Consider the following 20720-nt stretch of genomic DNA (forward strand, 5'->3'; position numbering starts at 1 on the left):
AAGGATCTTGTACATTTCAGATGTGTGTCTGCCATAAGGGAAGAATAAGTGATGCTTCACTCATTTCTCCCTCAGCTATCCAGGTTGGAAGATTCTTTTCCAGACACCACCCCCATTCCCTGACACCCTCCTTGCTGGAACCTGGTACCCCATCTCTCAGCCTCCCAGCAGCCTCTACAAGGACAGTCTGGGCCCACTGGTCTAGCCCATGCCCACCCCCAGCTTCTAGCCCAGCCCTAGGTAGGGCAGCTCAGCAACCACAGAGTAAAGAGAGGGGGAGGCAAGGCCGATTAGGAGCGCTGTGAACAGGGGCCCCAAACCCTAGCCCGGGGCCTGGAACGAACACAGCAGGCATTCGGTGTGTGGCTGAACTGCCCCGTTTGCCCCGCTTTCAGCAGGCAGGTGGGTGCTCTGTAGGGAGGGAAGAGGGGGGAGAGCGAGGCTGTGGGCAGTCATCGGGAGTGCCAGGACCAGGAAACCTGGGCACCCCCTCCCGCCGAGGGCCCCACCAGCTCTGACCCCACAAGAAGACTGCCTGTCATGGAAAGAACGCTGGTATCCACCGTCACATTATGGCTGTCATCAAGATATACTTAGTAAGTTCTTAAAATCGTTGAGTCTGGGCCAAAACGCTCTCAAGGTGAGTGTGATTTTAAACACAGAATAACCAACCTGACTTGACACTTGTGTCTCTGGTGTGGGGCCACCTCTCCCTTCCTCACCCCAGCCTTGGGAGTTCTTCATCTTCCAAGGACTCTCCGACCCAGGAAGTGACACCCACTCCGTGAACTGGGGTGAGGGGTGGGGCAAAAGGAATGGAAGGGTGGTGCTCATCATCATCATCATGACCATCATCATCATCATCACGTGGCCAAGCACAGGACAGCTGGGCTGCTCTGCACACAGGTGGCCCCTTGGTCCTGGTGAGGCCGGCTCTGCTTCTTGGGAACCGACAGGGTAAGCAACATTGGAACTCTTGCCCTTTCCCAAGGCTGGCCAGACGGATACATGGACAGGGGCAGACGGCTGCCCAGGGCCCTAGGTGGGTGGTCTGGTTCGCCCTCCTAAGGGCCCATGCAGGCTCATGGCCTCGGCCCTCTTCACTAACCTACTAGATGTTTCCTGGGCCCTGGCTCTGGCCAGTCCTGGCACCTGAGCTGAATAAGGCATGACCCTTGCCTTCACGGCCTGTCATCAGTGCAAGGATGGGGATGTGGAGGAGCCAGGAGCCACCAGTCCAGGCTGGGGAGGGCTGCCTGCAGGAGGTGACGTCCGAGGCTTGAAATGCAAAGAGGAGGTTGAAGGTGGCAGATGAAGGGCCTGTCACCAAGTTCCCACAATTCTCAAGGGACCACAGCACCTGCGAGAGCCCCCCCTGATGCTGCCTCCGCACTCGTGACAGGCTGTCTCATGGGGCGGCAGGGAGGGGAGTGTCACAGCACAGCCTCTGCCATCTGACAGACCAGGGTTTGAATCACAGGTGGGTGTGTGGGGATAAAGCAATGTGTAAAGTACTGTCTCCTGTGTGACTGACAGCCCAGAGCCCTGACTAGAGGACGTGAGCCTGACACTGAGAGGGGCATGCTCCCAGGACACAGGCACTAAATGCCCTCACCCCACGCAGACCCCCACCCCCATCATCAGGCTCCTGGCTAAACCCCCTTGGTTCTCAAACTACCTCCAGGACCAAGCTCTGAATCCCATTGGGAAACTAACCGGGCATGCCCGTCTCAGGCGATGCCAACACCATACACCTGGCTCTCCTGCCAGACACCTAAAGGGGCCCTGACCTTCCTGTCCCTCTCACCTGCCACGACCAATTTCCAAACCTTTCCCACCTACAACCCTCCCCACCCTGACCAGCCTCCTCGCTGGCCCCAGCTACCTCGGCCACCCCATAAGCCTGAGCCCAAAAGGCTCTGCACTGGCGCGGACTTGCAGCCCAGCGCGACAGTGGCAGGCAGTGGGCTTGTGGCCTAACTCCCCCCAGCACTCTCTGCCCTTGCCAGGTCACCTGAGGTCAGGGTTGAGGTGCTCACTTCATTCTTTGGTTGAGCAGCAGGACTTGCCACTCACCGGGCAGGAGAGGAGACAGCAGCAACTGGGGATTGCTGCCTCAGAACACCTGTGATACAGGCCATCCCTGATGTCACCCCGCCTCCGCCTGTGGGGCTGGAGACTGCCACATCATGAGGCCCGCACCCACATCATAAGGCCCAGCACCCATGGCCCACTCAGGCACCTGACAGCTCTCTGCGGGCCATTTCCAGCCCTGTTCACCGTGGCCATCACCCGTCTGGTCCTGGAGTACCCAGGTTTCCAGGCCCTGGTCCATCATTAGCAAGAATCTTCCCCGATAGTTGCTTGTAACCCCTAGGAAGCAGGATCATTCATGGGAGGGAGGCAAGACAAAATCCAAAGACCTGTTTATTATTTATTATCTTAAAACAAGCAGGAAATGGAGCTTTCCTAATAGTTGGCACAAGCAGGGACATGGGCAGCCCCAGGCAGGCAGGGTCAGGGAGAGACCAGAGCAGCTGGTTGGGAGAAGGAGCAGTCACATCCTCAGTTCAGGGGCACCAGCAAACCTGCCTCCCATCCACACCCAGGACGATGGCCCATCACGGCCAAGTGGGGTTCATGCCAGGAATGCAAAGGCAGCTTCACATTTTGAAGTTAACCAACACGGTTCACCTTGCTCAGAGAAAAAAGACAGAGTCATGCAGGATCATCACGACAGGGGCAGAGGGAGCACTGAATGAAATCCAACACCTGTTTGTAGCAGAAACTTATAAAAAACTAGGGATAAAAGGGAACTTCTTTATGTCCCTGGGAACACCTGGATAGGTTGCACCGAGAAAGCCACCATGTCACCCCTGGTCTTCACACTGAAATGCACAGCCCCACTCCAGTCACAGGAAAGCACCAGGCTGACCAAGCCTGCAGGAAACTCTACAAGACAACTGTCTCTTGCTCTTCAAAACTGGCAAAGTCACAAATAACAAAGAAAGAGTGAAGAAGCATTCAATACTCAAAGAGATGAGTAAATACAACAATAGCGCCTTCTGGGGTTCTGGGACACAGAGAAATCAGTAGAAAGGAGAAATGTGAATAAGTTCTGGACTTTGGCTAAGATATTGCAGCAATGTTTAATTTCTTGTTCTTAACCTCTATTGAAGGCCCGGTGAGGTGTTCCTGTTACAGAAATTGGACAGGGGACTTAGGAAACTCTAGCTACTATTTTGCAACTTTTCTGTAAGCCTAAGATTAGTTCAAAATAAGAAGTTTAAATTGTGCATGTGCACGTGTGTGTGCATGCACATGCATATGTGTGTCCATCCACCTAGAGCAGAACACATAAGCCACTGGAGAATGGCCAAGGAATTAAGTTTTGATTCACAAGGGTGACTCAGGGGTGGCTTAAACGCCTCATCGTTGTATTTAAAAAAAATAAACAGCAAGCCTGCTCCCAGGCCCCCACAGCCCCTGCAGTGAATCACTGCAGCTCTAGGACAGTATCAGAAGGCGCAGAGGGAGCACTTGGTTTTGGAGGTGCTGGAGCCTGTGGTCTTGGGAGGCAGTCACCATCCTGCCTCTCGGCCGTGCAGGCACAGAGGCTTCGTTCAGGCCCCAGGTTGGTTAGGCCCTGCACTCCAGGAGTTACCAAGAGTGGGGGTGAGGGGAGGAGCAAGGCTGCTCTTCATCCTCCATGACACCACACCCATAATGTCTCCAGGTGGCAGGCGAGGAAACTGAGGCTTGGGAGTGAGGCAACTTATCCCAGATTTGGGAGCTGGAGGGTGAGGTTGGAGCCCAGTGATGTTTCTACCACTGCCCCATTCCCACAACTTCCTTATGAGGACAAGAAGGTACTTCCTTGGGGAGGCAGCAGAGAAAGAAGACCCCAAGCAAATAGCTAAGGGCCAGCTCAGATGGTACATCCTCCAGGCAGCCCTCCTTACTCCCTGAGAAGGGGACCAGGCCCCTTCCTAAGTGTTCTGCTAGGGCACTGATGTTGCCCCCAGGATGGCGCATGGACCTCAGGACACAGTCAGACAGTTAATACCATCTTCTCATTGTCCGGGGGATCCTGGAGCCCCAAGTCTTTGCTTTGCTGTCCCCATAGCCTGGCCCAGACACACTGCCTCCAGGGACAAGCGGGCTAGCCTGGGTCACACACCAACCATCTGTGACTTGTTTTGGACACTTCTCCGAGCCTCAATTTCCTCCACCAACACAGGAGGAAGATAACAGCAGTCCCATGACCCAGCCCTCCATGACCCACACCCCAATCCCCTTGACCCCCATACCCCAGCCACACACGATCCCTATGCCCCAGGCCCCTGTGACCCCCTACACCCTAGGTGCCCATAATCTCCACACCCCAGACCTGCAATCCCCACATCCCAAGGCCCCCATGATCCCCATCATCTGGACCCCCACAATTCCCACAACCCAGGCCCTATGAGGGTAATGACACAGCACACAGCAAAAGCTGGCCTGCCGTGGCCACCACAGGAGTCCTGCAAGCCTGAGTGGACACATGCCTGCGTCCACATCCTACCTGCCCTCACCAGCTACAGAACCTGAATCAGATACTCAACCTCTCTTTGCCTGGGCTTTCTCACCAGAAAATGGGGTAACAGCAGTGCCTGCCCCCCAGATCTAGGAGGTGTGCATGGGAGGTTGCAGGGAGCAGACCTCAGGCAGCACCCACACATGGAAAGTGTGGCTGGAGTACTCACTCTGGTTACTCTCACCAGCTGGTATTTAATCGGTGATCTGTGCACCTTCATTACTTGGGCTGATGAATGAACGAATTAAAATGCTGGAAAGCCAATCCCCAGGGAGAGTCTGGGGTGCTGCCCTACCTGCCCCCAGGGCAGCCTGCTGTCTCCTCACAGTGTGGGGAAGGCAGTGCTCCCAAGGGCCACAGCCCAGCAGGGCCAGCGGGACTCCAAGGCGGCACACCCAGCCGGTAAGGGCAGAAGCCAAATCAGGAGCACATTTGTCTGCAGACTCTTCTTATCTAAAACTTACTCAGTTCTAGCTCCTTCCTCCACGGCTGTTTTCCATTACCCGGATTGCAGCCAAGAGCACTGGGGCCCTGACGTCCACCCCCAGTGGCCATTCCACAGGGGTCAGGGGTGGCACTGGTGGCTGGGCCAAGATCCTGGGCTGTGCCCGCCTGCTCAGTGACTGCAGACGGAGGAGGAGCACAGAGACCTCTAAGGAGATGCGAGCCCCAGGGCCCAGGATGGGATGAGCTTCTGAGGGAGAAGCCAGCACTGGGCCAGCGGAAGCTGCCGTGGGAGTTTCAGACCACGCCAGGCAGATACTCGGCAATCCCTCTGGCGCCATGCTGCATTGGCCAGTGCAGGACAAGGCTCGGGTCACCTGGGTGGTGTCCACCACACATAGCCCCTCTGGGCCTTGGCCTCCTTGTCTCTAAATGGGAGAACAAGAGAGCTTCCCTCATGATGACATGAACCCTGAGGACGGGCAGGTGCTCCACACGGCAGGCACCACTGAGCTGGGGGCCATCTCCTGTGGCAGGTGGCCTCTGCAGGCAAGGACACAAGGGCCGGGGAGGTGTGAGCTGGGCAGGTACAGCAAGGCCTGGTCAGGTGGCACTGGCTGGCTGCAGTTTCTCTGCCTTGGCCCAGACCACCAGGGGAAACACAAAACTTCATCTCAACTTACCTGGGTGAAAGGAGACTTCACACCCACCTGCTTTGCGGTGGTGGAGAAAGTAAAGAAAGACCCCTTGTTGTATGTGCACACACAAAGGCACAAACAGGCACAGACATGCACAGTTCATGGCACAACAAACTTCCTCAGGGGTGAGGTGCAAAGAAGTACAGGATCAAGGACTTAACCCAAACCATGGATTTATTCTGGAAAATGCAGCTACATTCTTTGCAACCAGACACCAGGTCACCACATCCGCTGGCCACAATATCCCCAGGAATCTACTTGAGAAGTGAATGGAATGTGGTCTCACACACAAATTCTTAAGTGCTGTACAAACCTCAGGAAACAGTATGGATCTTAAAAGTAGTGCTTACTTGCAAGAGGCCAGGACTCAGAGTCTACCCCAACCCGAAGCCTTCTAAGGATGCCTCCTTGTCCCCTCCGGGCCCACAGGTTCAGATCCATCCTTGGCATCCAATGCCCTTCCCCCTTAGCTACTCCCCAACCCTGTCCGCACCCCTCCAGCTGCCCAATCCACCTCATTAGCCGGCCCTTCTCCCACCCCTGTCCTTACCCCTTCCTGAGCCTGCCTGCCTAATTTGGTATGATAGAGTCTTAGAAGCACAGGAAATTTGGGCATAGAAGTAGAAACCACAGGAGGAGACAGACAGCCACGTGGTGGAGTCAGAGACTCCCCATCCTGAGCCTACCCGCTCCTCTGCACCCCAGGAATTTGCTGATACAGCCCCTGGTACCCGAACCCTTCCCAGCAGCCTGGCTTGTGTAGTGCTCTGATCATCAGGGTCTGGCCCACAGAAAGCACACATTAACTGCTGGCTTAAGGGTACAGAGAAGGGTGCCTTCCCGGGGACCAGTACGGGTGTGAAACGAGGGCCGAGGAAGGTGCTGAGCGGTAGCGAGCAGTGGGCCTGGGCTCAGCCACCCACCCACCGCAGCCAAGACGGGGACAGCCAGGCATGCAGGAGTGCAGCCCCACGCAGGTCCCGCAAGCCAGCCGCCCGAGGCAGGGACACACTGGGGCTGCACTGAAGTCTCCAGTCCTCCCCATTCCCTGCCGCGGCACCCAGAACACTTGAGGACTGTGTGCCCGCCCATAAGACCTGTCACTGGGACCCCATTTCCTTGTATGTAGAGGGGAAGGAGCCACTCCAAGGCACCCAGGCAGCTAGTGACAATGTCTAAATGTCCACTGAAGGCGGCTTCCAGCAAGGGGCCAAGAAGAGAAGCGCCTAGGCTGGCTGAGCAGGCAAGTGACAAGGTGGTCAAGCCTGTGCAAGTTCCCTATCTAAACCTTTAGTTCTTTAAAATTAGCTTAACAGTACAAAAAATTTGTTGTCTAGAATTACACATTCCATCTAATCTCTGGGACTACACCCAATAAAAAAAAAATCATCTCTCAGACTTAACTTGAGAGGTAAAATGTGGGAGATAAAAACAAAATGAAAATCAGTTCAAATCCAAAGACTCTTGTCTGAGAAGCCAAGCGGTACCATCCAATCCAGACACATCTGTCTGTCTCCCTCTCTCCTTCCCCAACACAAAGTAAAAGCTTTGCATCTCAAACTCTAAGATGAGTGAATATGCACTAAGCCATGCCCTAGCCAGAGAGGCTGTACGCCTACAGAGAAGCTCTTAGCCCAGGGTCTCAGCTTGCCAGCACTGCTCTGACAAAACAGCACACATGGTTGGCTTGGACAACAGGCATTTATTGACCCAAAGTTGTGAAGTCTAGAAGGCCAATGTCAAGGTGTGGGAAGGCTGTGCTATCTCCCAGTCTGTAGGGCTCTGGTGCTGGCATGCCAGCTATCCATAACTCAGTCTCTGACTCCACCACGTGGCTATCTGTCTCCTCCTGTGGTTTCTACTTCTGTGCCCAAATTTCCTGTGCTTCTAAGACTCTATCATACCAAATTAAGGCCCACCCTGAACCAGTTTGGCCACATTTGAAAGGACCTTCAAAGATCCCATTTACATGTGAGTCTGCAGCTACAGGACTGAGGTTAGAATTTGAACAGGCCTTTGTGGGGTATACGATTCAATCTTGGCTACTCAGATATGCACAGCCCCAAGCGTGCAGTGAGATCAGCACGAAAGAAGAGTTCAGTGGGAGTCACGGAACTTCACGGGGGAGATGATGTGCTGGATGACAGTATGGGAGGGGGTCTAGGTGGTACCTCTGCGGAGGAAGTGTGGGCCTGGGGCTTGCCTCATGACATTCCCAAAGCACAGCGAGTACTTGCAACTGCAGAGTATGGGCATCTCTGTGAGGAAATCTCCATGCCAGGAACGTGTGGTGGGGGCCAGAAGCACATGGCCCTGGGGACGAGGGGCCCCTGGCTCATCACTGCACATCCCAGCCCCGGCATACTTCCTGACACATAGGAGGATGTGAGCAAGGTCCTAGCCCCAGATGCAATCCCCGTGCAGGCCCCATGTGGTTGGTAATGCTGTGCGCACTTCACAGATGCAGGAACAGAATCAGCAAGGCTGCCCAAATCCCACGGGCACACACTTCAAGGCCACCAGCTAAGCGCAGATGCACACCCTCAAGGGCCCCTGAACCACCTCAGGGCCCTGACACACAGTAAACACACAGTTCATGTGGACAAACAGGTGTTCTAGGAGTAGGAAGAGGGAGCATCCAGGCAGGCTGGGGAGAGAGGGGAGCATGCTTACCAAACCAGACAGAGAGTTCTTCAAACTGCAGGCTCTCAAACATTAGAGGGTTGTGAAATCATTTTACCACCCGTAAGCACCATTTTTTTTCAAATAAAAGGAACAGAATAAAAAATAGACCACAACATATATATTAAGGACAATTATTGTTCTAGAAATTTCCATTCTCACTGAGTGTGGGTGTGTGAGGGTGCATATGTGTGTGTACCAGTATAAGGATGAGGGTAACTGTGTGTGAGTATAGGTGAGTATATGTGTGAGTGTGTGGATAAATGGGATAGTGTATGTGAGTGCAAGTGTATGTGAGTACTGAGTGAGTATATATGTGAGCATGTAGGTGAGTATGTGTGTGTAACCGTTTCTGTGTCAGTGTATATTTATGCGTGTGTTATGCTACTTTGTGTGTGTGTGTGTGTGTGTGTGTGCATGCCAGGCTGCAGTGGAATATGTATTTCTTACTATGGGTCACAGTCAGCAAGTGTAGGAGGTAGTAGGGCCTTGGGAAGATTTCAACAGGTGGAGATGGGGTGGCATGTTGGGGGCAGAAGTTTGTAGGTGGGCAAAGGGGAGGTGGGAAAACGTGGAGGCTTATTTGGAGAATGTGAAGCAGTCTCGGCACGCAGTGAAGAGTGGGTGGTACCCCAGGAAGGTAAGTAACAGGGCTTTCTGCAGATGTCCAGAGCCTTTGAAGCTGAGAGCAGGTTAACTCCAAGCCTGCCTTGGCAGCCAGGGGCCAATTCTGCAGAAAGGGCAGGACCTATGGGTGCAAAGCCCCAGACCCAGGGCTGGGTGGCGTGAAGGCAACAGTCTCTTGGCTCCCTAATTATCGTCATCTGTGGGGTGGGGGCTCTCTGGAGGGGCAGCACTCTGACCTCATGTCAGTGGAATCACTCTGGCCAGGTACAAACTCAAAGTTTCTGGTGGACTGAATTTTGGCAGAAGGAGTGGAAGTCATGATAAAGCAACAACATGGTTAAAACTCCAGGAAGCCCCCTATATCCCTCCCCTGGATTCAGCACTGGTCCATTGCTGTCTGGACGGTGGGTGCCTCAAACGCAAGGCTGGGCTGGGCACCCTGCTAGCCCTGCCCAGATGAGGGGCTAGCTGACATTTCTAGAGTGAGGAAATGAAGGAGCAGCACACAAACAAGGCCTCCTTCCCCGGTCCTCCTCCTTGCCAGGGAGGTAGAATAACCTGGACCCACCTTAACAAAACCTCAATGCCAGGGCCCAGAGCCAGAGTCTTGGAGGCAAGTATCCTGAGATGAGGTCAGGCTTTGTAGTCTTAAAAACACTCCCCAGGTGAGTCTCAGGCACAGCCAGGGCTAGAAGCCTAGGCTATAATGTTCTGGCCACTGGCTTGGGTCTGGGGATAGCCTCTCGCCCACCCATCCCCTCTCCATCCTCACTCACACCACAGACTTTAAAAGAAAATTTAGGTCACATCATTCCCCAGCTCAAAACCTGCCAGGGCCCCCATCTCAGCCCCATCTCCGAGCAAAGCCAAAGCCATGTCAGGGCCTCGAGGCTGTACTGATGTCCCACACACTCCCCATAACCCCTTTGATGGCACCTCCTACCCTGTTCCCTTCACCCTGCCAGGGATAGAGGGTGGGTGGTCCAGAGAAAAGCAGAGTCCAGGCACATTCCAGGGTGGCAGCCAGTCCCCATCAGAGCTACCTGATCAAATGACCCCCTCAGGATCAAGGAGGGTGTCAGGAGACAACATCAGCTTCAAGGGTGCAGTGCAGATCCGCCCCAGGGGAAGGGAGGCCTTCCTCCCCTCATGTGGAATTACCCATCAGCCCAATGAGGTGGCAGGGTGAAATTAAATCACTTGATTAAAAATAAAATGAAGAAACGTGCCATCTGCCAACAACCCCTCTTTGTGAACGTGGGCTGGAAGCCCACCACACCATGAAAGCTGAAGGCCCCAGGGGAAACACCATGGACAGCCCATGCCCACAGCAGGGTGGGTGTGGGCCCTCCCCAACTAAGGCGAAGGCTGCAGAACCGACCCACAGGGGCCACCGTCCACTGGAGGAACCCCTCAGGGGTTCCAAGGCCACAGCTGCTAGTGCAAACAGCTCTGGCCTGGACTAAAGATCAGATCAGAGTTCCAGGCCCCACACCCTTACCGGTTCCATCCACTCTGTCTCGGCTTCTGGCACGCTGGACTTGGGGCCCGGCTGGGGCAGCTGTGTCTCCAATATCCCGTCCAGGTCCTCCTTGGGGTCCAGGAGCTAGGGGTGCCTCACTCTTTTCCTGCTCCATTGAGGCAGTGGCATTGAGCCGAGAGCGGGCCTGGGGCTGCAGCGGGGGCCCAGGGTGTGGGCGAGAGGGGCTCGGAGGGGTGGCGCTGGAGTCCATACTGCCTGCAAGAAAAACCGTGTTCAGACGCACACCAGGGTCAGATGCACGCCAAGGCCAGTCAAGCAGGGCAGCTTCAGCATTTACTTTTTGGGTACAGAGAGGGGAACACGCAGACAAACAGGCATGGTGGCTGCCAAACATGCTGTCTGCCATCTCCTGGAACCTCCCAACAACCCCTGAAGGAAATCGAGAACAGCAACTTTCTCAAAGAAGCCTGGCTCAGCATATCATCTAGCAGTTACAAACTTGGACCCAAAAGTCTTGAAAAGCCACATGACCTTGGGCCTTGGTATCCACATCTGAGAAATAGGGGCAAAATAATAACACCCTATGGCTCTTTTGTGAGGATTCAATAAGATAATCTACAAGGAGCATTGAGCACAGTGCCTTATGCAGAATGAAGGTTAAAAAAATGTGGGACAGGTGGGATGGGGCAGGGGCTGGGTCGATAGAAGGTGGTAGGGGAGTGGAGAAGGACAGAAGGGGAGGGAAAGCGAGGGAAACAAAAATGACAGAGGCAGAGGCAGGATTTTAAACCAGAGCTGCCCAACTCCAGAGTTCTAACCAGAGGTCAAAAATCACAGAACTTTAACATCATCAAATATTAAAGCATGTTATAAAGCATACTAGCTTAAAATAGCATAGTACTGGTATAATGGATTACTAGAATAGGCTACAAGTACAGAACACGTCTCCAGTTAAGGGAAAGGACTCAGTTAGTCAATAAAATAGGCTGCACATGCTGTTTAGCAACTGGAAAAAACCATCAACATAACCAAAGGGCAACCATGAGTCACAGACCCAGGAGGTCCCCAACACCTCAGCACCTGGATCCTGGGGGCCCTGCATGGGCTTCAGGGGCCCACAAACCTGTGAAATTCTCGGTTCCATGCGCACACCAAGTGGTGAGCACAGGGAAGGTTGGTCCTCAGATTCCCAACTAGGACACGGGCTCCAGGAACAGTGCCCCTGAGCTGCATGGTCCTGGGTAGGTCACGGCCCTCCATCTCTGCACCTCAGTGTCCTCATCTGCTGGGGCAACTACGAGACCCAAATGAGGCCAGAGACCCAAGAGCTGCTTGAGGGGCAGGGTCCTAGCCGTTTCTCATCACCTAGCTCCTTGCAGTGAACCTGACCCAGAGGAGTGCTGGAGCTATCTGCAGAGACAGTCAACGCCGGAAGCCAGGGGCAGCCAGGCTGCCAGACGCCTGTCCCCAGGGGCCGTACCACCATCTCTGCCCCCTCCCCATGCGAACGAGTCCTGAAGATTAAATCTGTGCCGGCCAAAGAACACTGAAGATTTCAATCTGGACATTCCTCTCTCGGAGAGAACTGAGCCCTTCTTTCAAAACATCCTCTGGGCTGCAAACAAAACGCCGGATCAGGTGGAATCTACTTGGGAAACTGACTCCATGCTCAGTGTATTTCAGAAGTCCAGGCTTCTGGGAATCAAAGCTAGAGGCAACTCTTGCAGGCTACATCACGGAAGCCACATGCAGACCCGAGAAAGCAGAGCCAGCTGTGGGCGGGGAGCAAGCCAGAGCAACACGACAACCCAGAAACTACAAAGCGGGGAACGACTCGCAGAAACATCGGCTCTCCAAACCACACATGGCACTTCCCACCACGCAGTCCCACGTGGCTCCAATGGCCCCTGAAGCCCAAGTGCCACCTGCTTAGAACACAAAGGACAACTCGACCTCCTGAGAGCCTTCCCAAGCCAGGGCCAACCCTGGCTTCAATAATGGCAACAACAAACGCTGCATGTGGACAGTGCCATGTGGATTTTCTCTGGGATCCCTCATCTCAGCCTTACGTGTGACGGAGGTACAACTATTATCCTGGCTTTAAGATGGAGAAATGGTTTCTCCTTCTACCTTCACCCCATCTCAGGTGAGAAAACTCAGGTCAGGAGAGGTAGGAAAGGTGAGGTGTGTGCCCGAGGCCATATGGTAGGTTGGATTCTGTGTCCTAACAAATGTACATCCATTGTTTATCTTACTCCACGTCCCTGTGGGTGTGAGTCACTCTAAACAAGACCTCTTGAAGAGGTCATTTTTGGTTAATGTGTGGCCAAATGAATGGGGGTGGATCTTAATCCTATTACTGGAGGCCTCACAGACAGAACCCGGGAGCAACAGGCTGGAGAAAGGAGAGGACCTCACCAGGTAACAGGAGGCGGAGATACAGATGAGCAGGCCGGTGAACACTAATCTTTGGGGAGAAAGCAAGCTTTGTTGAGATCTTGATTTTGAACTTTTCCTAGCCTCGAAACCATGAGCCAACACATTCCTGTCATTCAGCCCACTACCGCGTGGCATATGTGACAGCAGTTCTGACACTGGGATTCGAATCCACATCTTCCTCACTGCAAACCCTCTGATTTTTCCACTGCTGCAAGCTCACTTTTGAAATAGTGACCTGTGCTGGTTTGAAAGGATGTATATCCCCTAGAAAAGCCATGTTTTAATGAAAATCCCATTTCGTAAAGGCAGAATAATCCCTATTCAATACTGTACATAATTAGATCATCTCCCTGGAGATATAACCCAATCAAGAGTGGTTGTTAAACTGGATTAGGTGATGACATGTCTCCACCCATGTGGGTGGGTCTTGATTAGTTTCTGGAGTCCTATAAAAGAGGGAACATTTTGGAGAATGAAAGCGATTCAGAGAGAGCAGAGCAGAATGACATAGCCACGAGAAGCAGAGTACACCAGCCAGCAACCTTTGGAGGTGAGGAAGGAAAACGTCTCCTGGAGAGCTTCTTGAAACAGGAAGCCAGGAGAACAAGCTATCAGATGATGCCGTACTTGCCATGTGCCTTTCCAGATGAGAGAGAAACCATGACTGTGTTCACCATGTGCCTTCTCACTTGAGAGAGAAACCCTGAACTTCATCGGCCTTCCTGAAGCAAGGGATCTTTCCCTGGATGCCTTATTTGGACATATCTATAGACTTTTTTAATTGGAACATTTTCTCGGCCCTAGAACTGTAAATTAGAAACTTATTAAATTCTCCTTTTTAAAAGCCATTTCTGGTATATTGCATTCTGGCAGCTAACAAACTAGAACACGGCCTTTCAAACTCTGGGCCCTGTCCGCCTCTGCAATCAGACCTCCCACTACATCCCCTTCCTGGTCCCTCACTCCAAAAACTCTGCTGCACTTCAGCATCAACCTGCAATCACTTGCCCTAGATGGTCTACAGGGCAGAGGATCAAGCTCCAACTTCCACGAGTTTCCTGGTGGCCTCTGCTCTGAACCCATGTCTTCCTCACCTGCTCTCAGTAAGAGTCTGAGTTCTGAGTATCCTCATCAAAGCCCTCTCTCTGTCAGGCTCTTAGAAACTCACTGATCTTGTACCCTCAGGAGGAGCCCTGGATTGGAGGAACAGCACAGACCCAGGACACAGGGCACTTTACAAGCAGACAAAACACCGGGAGTGGAACCCAGGTGCACCTTTCTTAACCTCACTGTGTCTCAGTTTCCCCACCAGTAAAGTGAGGATATTACCCCCCATACAGGGGTGCTAAGGGGACTCAGGGTTGATGGAAGAGAAAGCAACCTGTGAACTAGAAAGCATTTTTAAAACCCAATCAAGAGTGGTTGTTAAACTGGATTAGGTGACCACATGTTACTCCCAGGTACTACGTAAAGACAGGTTCGACTGGAAAACACCTGACAAAAGAAATTTCAGGAAAGTACTGGTTCTGGCTGGGCTGTGAGGCTAGATATTATGCATGTCACGTTACAGTCAAAATAAAACTGTTTAAAGTAAAATCTCCGCTGAGTCAGAATGGGTGAGTGAAGGAGGATTACTTGTAGGTTCCTTGAGGGGTGGCTAGTCCTCCCCTTGTTACCGCAAAACAAAACGATTCATTCCCCAGGACTGACTGGGTCACAGGGCCTCATGGCCGGGGTCCTTCTGACTTTGACATAAACCCTTCCTTTTCTACCGAACCTTTTCCCCAGAACTCTGTGACCCCTGAAGCCCACCCACTGCTGGATCCCTGCTGACGTGCTCGGGGTCAGGGCTGCCAGGCTTCCCAGCAGGAGTGCTGGCTGGGAGCCAGCGGATTCGACTTAGGGAGACCATTAGCTAGTCCCTCCCCTAGGCCCCAGAACCAGGGTTCACTGTCCACACGGACCCCTCTGACCTCCCCATGGGTGGAGGGCTCAGACCCAGCTCCCACCTGATGGCTGATGCAGAGGCTAGGAACGGTCGTTGTGCAAAATCCAAAAAAAAAAAAACCAGAATGGCTCGCATTCTTTACCCGTGAGCTTGAGCTCCGAGTATTTTTATCCCATCGAAACACAAAATGCCAGCACCATGGAGCTCAGCTGAGGGGCCACCATCCTAGAGGGCCTGCTCGGCCCACGCATCTACTGAGACCTGAAAGAGGAACCACGTATGGCACTGTGCCCAAGATGCTCTTAGCCGTGCTGGGCTGGCCGCAATCCCACACTCCCAGGAGGCAGCCCTGACCCCTGAGCCCACTCCTGAGATGTGTGTCTTGGAAAGCCTTAAAGGTGCTCACTCCAGGGACAATCAGAGCCCACAGGACTCACACATGAGGGGTCCCTCCCACCCCCACTCTTCAGGACCATCCAGAGAGCAAGTGGTTGTACAAATTACGGCCCCTCCATATGCTGCAACACAATATATTTTCAGCTAGTAAATGTGACTTTGTATACAAAGATTTAAAGACCAGGAAAATGGCTGTATCATACTGTTAAGCAACATTTAAAATAGCACAAGATATTAGCCCAAGTCTGTTTAGGATGAAAAGCAATACATCCACAGAAAAAGATGGAAGAAAATTCCCCCAAAACTTTAACAATGGTTTTCACTGGGGTTGGGGAGGATGATGGGTGATTTTATTTTATTCTCTTTTTTAAATGCATTCCCTTCATTTTCTATAATGAAGATGCAATGTTTTTTCAATTAAAAAATAAATATTATTTAAAAATCCATCTGCAACTAACTCCTAAAGGAGTGGGCGTCCGGGAGCAGGACGCTGGGGTGAAGGAGTGGGAGGGGTCTCTGAGGCTGGGATGTCTGCTCCTGCCAGGTCTCTTGGCCTGAGGCCCTGACAGAGGCCTACTCCTTAAGACAAGGGCACAAAGCCCTTGGTGGCTCCCGGCTACCTATTTTTGCTCTAGAGGATTAAGGGCCAAACTCCTTCCAACGCGGCAAGTTCACATAAACCTCCAGCTGGGGATGTTCGGGACACAGTCCCAGATGGCTACAGAAAGCTAGGTGCTACCCCACCAGCCCGGCCCCCATTGCATACCTGGCACCTGCTCTGCACCTGTCCGGGCTGCTCAGCGTGCCTGGATTAAGGAGCTATTTTATGCCAGACACTGTCCTGACCACCCACACCCTGAGAGGAAAAAACAGGGCTGGCCTTCCAGGTTGGACAGGAGGGCAGCTCCTAAAGAGGTGACCAGCTTCATGCAGTAAGAGCAAAGATGGGGCAGCACTTGGGGCTGTGGAGCACAGAAGAGGTCCCTCACTCTTCTGTGCTCCACTTTTCCCCAGGGAAAAGTGGGGGTTCTGCAAGAGAGGCCCTGTCTGGCCTCTGCATTCCTTCAGCACAGGCAGCGTGGGGGGAGGGGAAGGAGTACTGGTGACCTGGGCTTCTTGGCAGGGGGCTGTGCCCAGGAGAAAGGAGCAAAGAAAGCGAGCCACAGCGTGTCTAGAAAGTTAAATGTGGCTGCGAAGTGAGCGCCTGTGGGAGACACAAGCAAGAAGAGGCTGAGTAAGCTGCAGGGCAGGTCAGGGAAGGCACTGAATGCCAGGCTTAGAAGATGGACCTGACCCCACAGGCCAGAAAAAGCCAGAAAGCTACTGAGCACAGATGTGGCACGGTTAAAGAACCATCCACAGAGGGTTGTGTGGATACAGGAACAATCAGGGAGGAGACCAGGTAGCCACTGAGACTTGGACTGAGGAGGCCTGGACCAGGTCAGAATTCAGAGAGGCTCAGGAGCCAGGCCAGATAGGCACCGTCTCCAGCTAAATTTGACGGATGATGGGGGGCAGTCAGGGGGTACCACTTGCTGAGGTAGGGACGTGGCGGGGGATACTCTGTGCAGCATAAAGCTCCATAATTATGATTTTCCTGAGCACCACCATCATGGATGAGTGTTTGGTATGTGCCCTGCAGATTTCCAGGGATAGAGATGGAGTCATGCTCTCCTCTGTGACAAGCACCAGCCCAGACGGCCTGTCCAGTGCTGGCCTGTGACAGACAGGGGAGGCCTGACTGGGGGAAAAAGTGAGATTTCATTTCCTAGCCAACCTTTCCTGCACCTAGTAAAGGCCCATCCACTGCGGGTGCAGGAGAGGGTGAGGGGGCCTCCCTGAGGGAAAAATGCTAGAAATGCCTCTCTAAATCCCTGGTCCCAAGCGAAGGGGCTGCAGTTAGCCTCAGAGCCCCCTGGAGAGGGAACAACAGGTGGGTGGCAGGCAAGGTGGCCCCTGGGCTTCCCATCAGCAGGCTCCCGGGCTGCGGCAGCACAGGCTGGGTGAGCGATGCACCCAAGCAGCAGGAAAGCCCGCGACAAGCAGTAAAGCCCTGGGCCAAATGCCAGGGGTCACTGTCCAAGGAGAGGAGACACGGTGCTGTGCTTCTTAGCTCCGTTGTGGGTGTGGGGCGGAGGTTTCACTCCAGGCTGCGTTGTCCCAGGCAGGCCACCAACCCCCTTAAGCCTCGGCTCTCTCTTGCATGACATGGGGACCACAATCCCAAGACTACTGTGTGCGTATGGGGTGGGGGGTGAGGGTGCTGCACAAATGTTAATGCCTTGGAATCTCATAACATCAACTACAAAAAATGGGGCTGGAGGAAAGGCTCCATCACATCCAAAAGGGCTGTGTTGGATTCCCCAGAAAACTTCCAACTGCCCAAACAAAAATCAATGTCCCGCAGGGCCAGGGCCAAGGGAGCTGCCACTGCCCGCTCCCTTGGTGAGAAGGAGCCTGTGGAACCTGAGAAGGGGAGTGGCTGCCCCTCAACTCCTAAGCGGACTTGGGGGCTGGGGGTGGTTCAGCCAGGCCAGGAAGCTGGCCCCCCGCGGTGGCCCCCACTGTGGGGCCCCGAACCCCGTCAGTCCGCAGCCTCTGGTGGGGGCTGGCGGAGGGGGTCCCGGCGCCTTCCAGCCTGCGGGGAAAGGGCCGTGATGGGGCAGGTCGGTCCCTTCAGCTTTTCTGCCCGCCCTGGGGGTTCACCGCCGGGCCCCGCGGGCTGGAAGTGCTCGGAACGCGGGCACCGGCGGGGACCGAGGGGCGCGGGGCCCGGGACAGGGTCCGGGGCGGGGCGCGCACCCCCTGCACCCAATCTCCGCCCACGGAGGGGTCGCCTTGAGCTCGCAGGCGCGGGCGGGGTCCCCAGCCTGCCAACTTCTGAGAACTTGCAGGGGCCAAGAGGATCAGCACCCCCACCCTTCCACGCAGAAGGGGAAACTGAGGCCCGAGGCGGGGTCGCCTCCCAGCGTTCCCGGGTCTCGTTACAGCCCCCGGCAGACTGCCTCCCGCCCCGCCATACTCACCCGACTCACCCGGCCCGCGAGTGAGCCCGCGTGACGCCTCGACGCCCTCGGGCCTCTGGGTCCGCGGCAAGTTCTCGGGAGGCGCGAGAAGGGCCGGAGCCGGGAGCGAAGCACCGGGAACAGACAGTGGCGCTCGCTGCTGAGGGAGCCGACCAGCGCAGCCCAAGGCGCCGGGGAGAGGGGCGGGGAAAGGGGCGGGGCATCCGGACGCCCTCCAATCACGGCACGGCCCGAGGACGCGAAGCCAGCTCGACTCGCCGAGCAGCCGGAGCACCTGCCAATCAGGGTGCGCCTCGCCAGACTGCCTCCGGCCCTCCCCTGGTGCCGCCTGTTCGGAGGACGCCGGGTGGGCGGGGTCTGACACGCCCACCGCCAAGGTTTCCTAGCGGACTTGAGGCCCGGCCCCGCCCCCGGTCCCGCCCCGCCCACACGCTCTCCATCGCTGGGCGGAGCCCCTCGCCTCAGTAAAGCAGGGCCGGACTCCAAAATGGGTTCGCCTTTTGTCTACATCTCAGGCCCAAAGAGCCCCAACTTCAGATTCATTATAGTTGCTCATATAATCTTAACGAGTGCATTTTTAGAAGCTTTAATTCCGGCCTTTCCAGTGGTAAGAGGGGGCTCACCAAATAAAACAAAGCAGAGAGAGAAAAACTGAGTCTGTGTAAATGTTTGCATGTAACCAAGCCCTGCTCTAAATGCACACCATCAAGTGCGACGTAGCATGCTTTCACGGGGTAAGTGTGAGGGCTCCCCTTATAAAATAACGTGTGCGCGTGGAGTGACGCTAGGTTGGGGAGCTTTGGAGACCCTCTTTTTTCTGTGCTCTCGGTGAGTGAGAGGTGGGGTTCAGAGGTGAGGGAAAGGTCTACTTTGAGAATGAGAGGCCCTGTCCCGCCACCTCGGGCTCCTGGGGCTCTGTCCCCTGCCAGGATTTGTATTCACAAATGGTGGTTCCATTCACCACCAGCTACCCCCTGGGGCAGGAGGCTTTAAACTCATTTTTACTGATGGAAAAATTGAGGCTCAAAGATGGATAGTTATTTGCCCAAAGCAATGCATTAAAAATTGTCCTTACCCCCCTTATAATGCACTAATTCCAGAAAATTTGGAGAATACAGAAAACTAAAAAGAAGAAGAAAATCACTTGAAGACAATCACTGTTTACTTGTTGGAATATGTGCATATTTTGCATATTTTTTTAAAAAGGATATTCAAGCATCATTATGATTACACCATATATATAGTTTTCTATCAAAGTCTGTTTGGTTCGGGCCTATCACAAGAAAATACGGATTCTCAGATGTTCTTAGTGCCTTTGAAAAGGCATATCCCATCGCTAGGCTGCTCCCTGCTCCCCATCCCAGATTTTGGAGCCTCTCCCTCAAAACTCCCACACCTCCGGCTGCACATCTCCTGTCCTAGGGATACTTGTTCTCCCATCTCTTTCTCCCACTAGAGGACAGGGACTCTGAGCCCATCGTGTACTGCATGCCTGGCACATAGTAGGCCCTCAATAAATATTTCCTGAGAGAATTAATCACTTTCAACAATCTGCCTTTTCTAGAATTTGGGCTGCTTCCCATTTCATGATCATATTTGTTTTTAGAAATAACACTGTGATACATATCCTCGTTCCAGCGAAGTTGCTAAAAGCAAATAAAGACAGGGAAACCAGCGTGGCGTCTAGATTTATGACTCCTTTCTCCCTGTGTAACCCTGGGCCATTTATTCCACCTCTTGCTACTCCAAACAGGCTCTGGGGACCAGCAGATTCGGCATCATTTCGGCTTGTTAGAGATGCAGAATCCCAGGCCGCCCCAGGCCCACCAGATCAGATCTTTTAACCTGCACATTGACATTCGGGAAGGTCTTTACGCCTCAGTTTCTTCCTCTGTAAATGAAGAAAACCATAGCAAATAGGACCTTTTGAGGATTCTTTTTTAATTGAGGGGTGGCCAAATGAACCAGGGTGGGTCTTAATCCTATTACTGGGGGTCTAATAAAGAGAAATCCAGTGGGAGGAGCCAAAAGTCAGCAGGAACCTGGGAGAGAAAGGAGAGGACATGACCAAGTGACGGGAAAGCCAAGGAACCCAAGAAATGCCAGCAGCCAGAACGCTGCCATCCCTGAGAGGAAGCCGGCCTTCTAGCCTCTGAAACACATTCCCATTATTTAAGCCAACTTGTGTGATTTGTCACAGCAGCCTGGAAACTAAGACATCATGGTAGCTAACAAGGTTGGACTTCTCATGCTTGTTAACTTTGAGAAGCATCTGCCCTACCATTTATCTACTGGTATCTTAGAGGCTCTTTATAAACCAGTTAAATGAGCCGCTTCTATTTTTGACCCTCCCATCTTTACAATTCTCTCCTCCTCTCCTTTTACTGGGGAGCCCTGGAGG

General features: G+C 53.6%; 1 protein-coding gene across 2 annotated transcripts in view; it reads right to left on the reverse strand.

Annotated features, from left to right (window-relative positions):
• The window catches only part of WFS1 (wolframin ER transmembrane glycoprotein), a 38147-nt gene extending 19661 nt beyond the window's left edge, over window positions 1-18486 (reverse strand). The window contains exons 1-2 of one of the 2 annotated variants that reach the window (XM_077136360.1): window positions 18329-18486; window positions 10529-10765 (exon numbers count right to left, since the gene is read on the reverse strand). In XM_077136360.1, coding sequence (XP_076992475.1) covers window positions 10529-10760 — 232 coding nt within the window. In that variant the 5' untranslated portion in view covers window positions 10761-10765; window positions 18329-18486. Of the gene's footprint in view, window positions 1-10528; window positions 10766-18319 lie in introns of both variants that reach the window. The other variant, XM_077136359.1, reaches the window with a different exon arrangement.
• Window positions 18487-20720: the final 2234 nt, after the last annotated feature.

This window comes from Tamandua tetradactyla, chromosome 19 (assembly GCF_023851605.1).
Source record: "Tamandua tetradactyla isolate mTamTet1 chromosome 19, mTamTet1.pri, whole genome shotgun sequence".
Taxonomy (NCBI): Eukaryota; Metazoa; Chordata; class Mammalia; order Pilosa; family Myrmecophagidae; genus Tamandua; species Tamandua tetradactyla.